At 27.3% G+C, this 5,216-nt stretch overlaps 2 protein-coding genes across 3 annotated transcripts in view; both read right to left on the reverse strand.

Annotated features, from left to right (window-relative positions):
• Positions 1 to 4,110, reverse strand: part of LOC115233209 (dynein heavy chain 2, axonemal-like) — a 9,981-nt gene extending 5,871 nt beyond the window's left edge. The window contains exons 1-6 of the mRNA XM_029803514.1: positions 3,505 to 4,110; positions 2,441 to 2,833; positions 1,784 to 2,198; positions 1,245 to 1,536; positions 879 to 1,044; positions 401 to 540 (exon numbers count right to left, since the gene is read on the reverse strand). Of these exons, the coding sequence (XP_029659374.1) occupies positions 401 to 540; positions 879 to 1,044; positions 1,245 to 1,536; positions 1,784 to 2,198; positions 2,441 to 2,833; positions 3,505 to 3,645 (1,547 nt within the window). The 5' untranslated portion in view covers positions 3,646 to 4,110. The remainder of the gene's footprint in view (positions 1 to 400; positions 541 to 878; positions 1,045 to 1,244; positions 1,537 to 1,783; positions 2,199 to 2,440; positions 2,834 to 3,504) is intronic.
• Positions 4,111 to 4,186: 76 nt separating this feature from the next.
• Positions 4,187 to 5,216, reverse strand: part of LOC115233173 (membrane alanyl aminopeptidase-like) — a 5,445-nt gene continuing 4,415 nt past the window's right edge. Inside the window, exons 7-8 of one of the 2 annotated variants that reach the window (XM_029803464.1) lie at positions 5,069 to 5,138; positions 4,187 to 4,638 (exon numbers count right to left, since the gene is read on the reverse strand). In XM_029803464.1, coding sequence (XP_029659324.1) covers positions 4,495 to 4,638; positions 5,069 to 5,138 — 214 coding nt within the window. In that variant the 3' untranslated portion in view covers positions 4,187 to 4,494. The remainder of the gene's footprint in view (positions 4,639 to 5,068; positions 5,139 to 5,216) is intronic. The other variant, XM_029803473.1, reaches the window with a different exon arrangement.

A 5,216-nucleotide genomic window follows, 5' to 3' on the forward strand; every position in this document is an offset into this window, starting at 1 on the left:
TATATATATATATATTGACATTTATTATGATGTTCATGTATATTAAACTAATTATATTCTGTAATCATTGACATTTATTATGATGTTCATGTATATTAAACTAATTATATTCTCTAATCATATTCTTTATCGAAAGCAAACGCAGAATAAAAAAATATAAGAAATCTGTGATATAAAAATATTTTTTTTTTCCATTTTTAATATACATACTCTTTTTCTTATGAAATATGAAATATTCTGTTAGATGTATTAAGAAGTGATTTATAACAAGAATTCTGATATTATATTCTTTTTTAAACTTTCTATATCATAGCTAAATTAAAATAGTGGAAATTTTTGATCTAAGATATTTATGATTCACTAGTATTATGTATGTAATATTCTATTTTTTATATCCTACCTTCCAAACACGATTAAAGCGTTGCATATTTCAATGACATCGTAACATCTTTGTGTGAACGTGTCAATGCGTTTAAATATTAATTGTTCGTTCATTTGCCAATCTCTATTGGATCCAATGCGCGCAGTTATACTCGTGACCTGTAATTCATTTTTTTTTTTAAAGACAAGAGTTCTCACAAATTTTTGTGTTAACAAATTTTAAATCATTGGAATTTGAAAATAGAATATGAGAGCTATATTTTTCTCATTATTAAAATCGAAACATAGGTTCACATTATCGACTAAATACAAGAAGTTTCAAAAGTTTAATATTTCAGAATCATCTGAAACCAGAAAAATTGTACATATTTAAAGAATTTTTGTAAATTTAATAGACGATCTAATCTGTAAATAATTGGTAAAGTCGGTCGCATAATTCTTGTAAAATCCGATAACTTATTCGATCATTAATATATATTAATTGTAAGTTTGGATACTTTATTGTATACGATTCTGTATGTTTCACAACAGGAGATACATTTCCGAAGTATATTTATTCCATTTTCCGCATCGCCTTCTAGTATTGCTTGTAATTCCACATAGTTCTTACATTGTTGCACTATTTCAGTATTTATGGCCTCACAAAGTATCTCTATGTTGTGCCTATAAATAAATATAATTCTTTTTATTTATTAATTTTTTAATTATGATATATAGATTTCTTTTCTAATTAAGATCAGTTGATAATTATGACATTACGACACATATACTCTAATGAAATAATTGAAAAAAAGTCCAAATATATAATTATAAGTATCTTAACAATATATCTAGTAAATAAGTGATATACTAAAAAATCATACGGTATGTTATAAAACGGGGATTCCGTCCAGATAAACAATATCAAGAGCAATATTCTCGTTATAGGCTCTTCGATCTCATTCGGGCATTTCAGATTGTTACAGGCTTCCGATAAGACGTTCAGATATGTTACATTGGATGCAGCTTGTTCTAATCCTTCATGAAGCCGTAGCGTCAAATGTTGAAAAGAGTCCACGCTCGGCGAATGAACGTTCTCCAACAGACATAATATTGATTGAATTTCCTTACTCGAGAGCTGATCGTGCAAAGAGCACAGATCAAAATCTGCAAATAAAATGTTTTAGATCTTATCTCAGAGCATAGATAATTTAATGAATAGATCTCTAATTACATATTTAGTGAGAAAAAAAAACAATACGAAAAATGATTCTCTCTTTCTTGAAACAGATAATAATTTTGTTTCTTCTCCTATTTTTTAAGTAGTAGAAATTTGAAATGACACAATCAATTGCTTACGATTTAATATATACAATATATGTAATATACGTAAAATGCAACTATATCTATATTCGAAACTAACATATTGCTGTCCAATGTTGCAGCTCGTCGAAAATAATTCCTCCAGTTGTGCTCTTGGACGTGTTCGCTAATGCTTCCCGTATTTGTTTGATCCAATATCGTACAATCCCTTCAAATCTATCTATCAGTGCCTTTTCCGATTCTCGCAATTTATTAGACACATACTGTCCGTCTTCCTCGGATAAATCCGGCTTTTCGTCTCTCGGCGATGTTGCGATATCAGGCAAATCTTCTTGCGGCACATAAAGCTTAGTCAAACCCAATGGTTTGTAAACCCATTCGGTTAAACACATTAGAAAATTATGCAAATTGAAGAACACATTATTCCTGATAACTGCTTTCGTTAAAAAACAATACTCTTGTTGCTTTGCTTCATAATTAATATTAATTAAAACAAGCAATTTAATAATTTTGAAATACAATCAGTATATATCCTCATAATTAATTTAAAGAATTAATAATTTTATATATAATAATAATAATAAATTATTAACTTCAACAATTAATTTCTTATTACACAATTTCTTGTTATTACTATTATTACTGTATTAGTGTTATTTACTATTTATTAGATTGTGCGAGTTTCCTAAAAGCGTTAAAGTAATCGAAAAAATGTTATTGTCAAATTTCCATTATAATAATTGGATCAAGTATTTTACAGAAGGATACTCTCTGGCCACTCGCCATTGTTGAGTGCAGCAGGTGCGTACATATTTTCCATCGCTTTCAACACGCACATCATCGCATTACGATTGATGCTGCCGAAGATGACTGTAGCGTGAAAATTATCGACGGTAAACACGTGCCAAGGTGTCCTCAAGAAATACACAAATTCACTTTGATCGTCTTCTGGAACACTTAACCGTGCTCTCAATGTATCCATCTCAAAATATATACTCAATAATGCGCAACCTGGGTTCTCAAAGTATTCGCGAATAACCGTATGACAATCCTCCTTCCAATCGGAATCCTTAATCGAAGGAAGTATCGTAAGATCTTTTACGTATTGCACCTGGAATAATGCATTGAATATAATATTAGTAAAATATAACTATAATAACCATTTATGAGAGTTATGAGAAAAAAATCGAATTATAAATTAACTTTAAAATTTAATTAATTTTTTATCTTTTTTTCAAAGTTGTATATAACAAGAAGAATAAAAAGACACTATACAACAGAAATGCATCAAGAGTTAATTTATTATTTAATTTAAATGTTACATGTAAATTATAAATTTAAAACAATTAGAAAATCTGATAACAAAAATATATTACTAAAAAGTTAAATTTTTCTATGCTATGTCAGGAAACGAAAAAAAGTTCGATGGAAGCATATATAAGTTTCATTGTCAAAGAGCATAGAGGTAGTATTTCAAAAAATAAAACAAAGATAAACTACAAATATAAGAAATAAAAAATAGAAAATAAAATCAAATTCTTTTTACCAAAATGTAATAATAAATGTTGTATATATATTTAACAATCTATTAAAATTTATATTTATATTCAAGCCACAGAAAAAGAACTTTAAAAGCACTTAATAAATTCAAAGAAATAACTGACCAAGTTATTTAAATCTTGTTCATCAAAGACCGGCTTAACTGGTTCAGGAAGAAGTTCCTCTTCGGTTTCTGAACTTTCTGAAACATCGAAAATACACACGGTTGTATATACAATTAATCTCTTATTTTTTCACGATTAATTAATCCATTGATTTGGCGGATATGTCGTCAAAAGTCCAAAAAATCGAGTTTTTGAAAAAAGAACCTTGACGATCAAAATCTTCTTCGTCCGTGTCCATGTCCAAAAATTCTCTATGAGGATCATGCGATGATTTTTCCATTTTCTTTGTTTTCTCCATCCTTTAATCTCGTTTGTTCAACGTATCAAAAACGTATCAAATATAATAACACGCGATCAAATATTTTATCAAGAATAATGATAAATTTCTTTGATTGAAGACAGCGAAAATGTATTAAAACGTAACTGTTCGTAACAAAGGCACGTTGCCAAGTGATATTGTACTGTATTGATAAAACGGGTAAACCCTTGTGGAATTTAGAAAACCTCTTTGTGCAATAATGGCTATGAAGATCGTTACATTAAATATTAGATTAATCATTTCCCGAAACTGGAAAGATCTATAATTATGTAAAATTACGTTCAAATATGCAATTAAAGTAAGAAAATTGTTTTTAATATTTAGAAGCATAAAGCATTTTATTCATCTATAATATTTACTGCTTTGAATTTACAATCTCAGCGTGGAATCCGCGAAAAAATTCGCCGAAAAATATTGCTAGTAATGCAATTCGCTTTCAATAATACCTAATATACATATATACAATATGTTATAGTATCCGAAGAGTTTTATGAGAGATAACAATAATTTTTTCTTTCTCTCTTTCTCTCTTCCGAATACCACCGATCCGATAATACATTTCGTGATTAGTCATTAATTTTAAAATCTATCAAAATGCGATACAATAATTTACGAAATATCAAAATAAGCGAAACAATAAACTAATCGCAGTAATTACATTTATCTGTTTCATATCGATGTTGTTTTAACAATGGGAGATATAGATTAAGTATATGGAAGTATTGCTAACTGTAATTACATTATCGATTATACATAATTAAAAATAATAATCATATAAAAAATTATTGATAGTATAGATGTATTAAAATAGACTGATATCCGCATATGTTATATTTCTATATAACTTCTATTGATTGGCTTTATGTTTCTAAGTAATAGTATACGATTGTAAAGTTGAATCTTACGTGTTCTTATCTTATAGTCTATATTATAAATTTGATATTTCTTGACGCTTTGGAAAAAGTCGAATATCTGAAACAGAATTTTTAGCATTCAGTAAATTATTTTCTCACTATAAGAATCTGATGCGACACAATTTCCAGCGTAATTAAAACAAGATACAATAAATAAACTTAATAGAAGGGAGTATATGATATTTTTGTTCATAAAATGTATCTTATGCAATTGCTTTTTCTGGATAATTAATGCTCAATAGTGTATAGCATATAATGTTTTTTTTTTTTTTCAGAATACTATTTATGAACTTTATCTAAAATAAATTATATTGCGATATTTATCAATAAATAATTTAGTCGCGTACTATGAGAATTTAATAAAAATAATTATCAAAATATAATATGTATATATGATACACACACACGCGCACACATACATACACATATATGTATCCAAAAATAAATAACCTTGATAATAAGTGAGCATATAAATTCGTGATATTTACCTTATCAAGTTGTTGGTAAGAATATATATTATTAATAAGAATGAGTAATGCTGCAGGCATTGTGACTTGACTATAAAAATAAAACAGTGATATATATATATATATATATATATATATGCATATATTATAAATATAAGATATTATACAT

This window comes from Formica exsecta, unplaced genomic scaffold, assembly GCF_003651465.1.
Source record: "Formica exsecta isolate Colony F162 unplaced genomic scaffold, ASM365146v1 scaffold1025, whole genome shotgun sequence".
NCBI lineage: Eukaryota > Metazoa > Arthropoda > Insecta > Hymenoptera > Formicidae > Formica > Formica exsecta.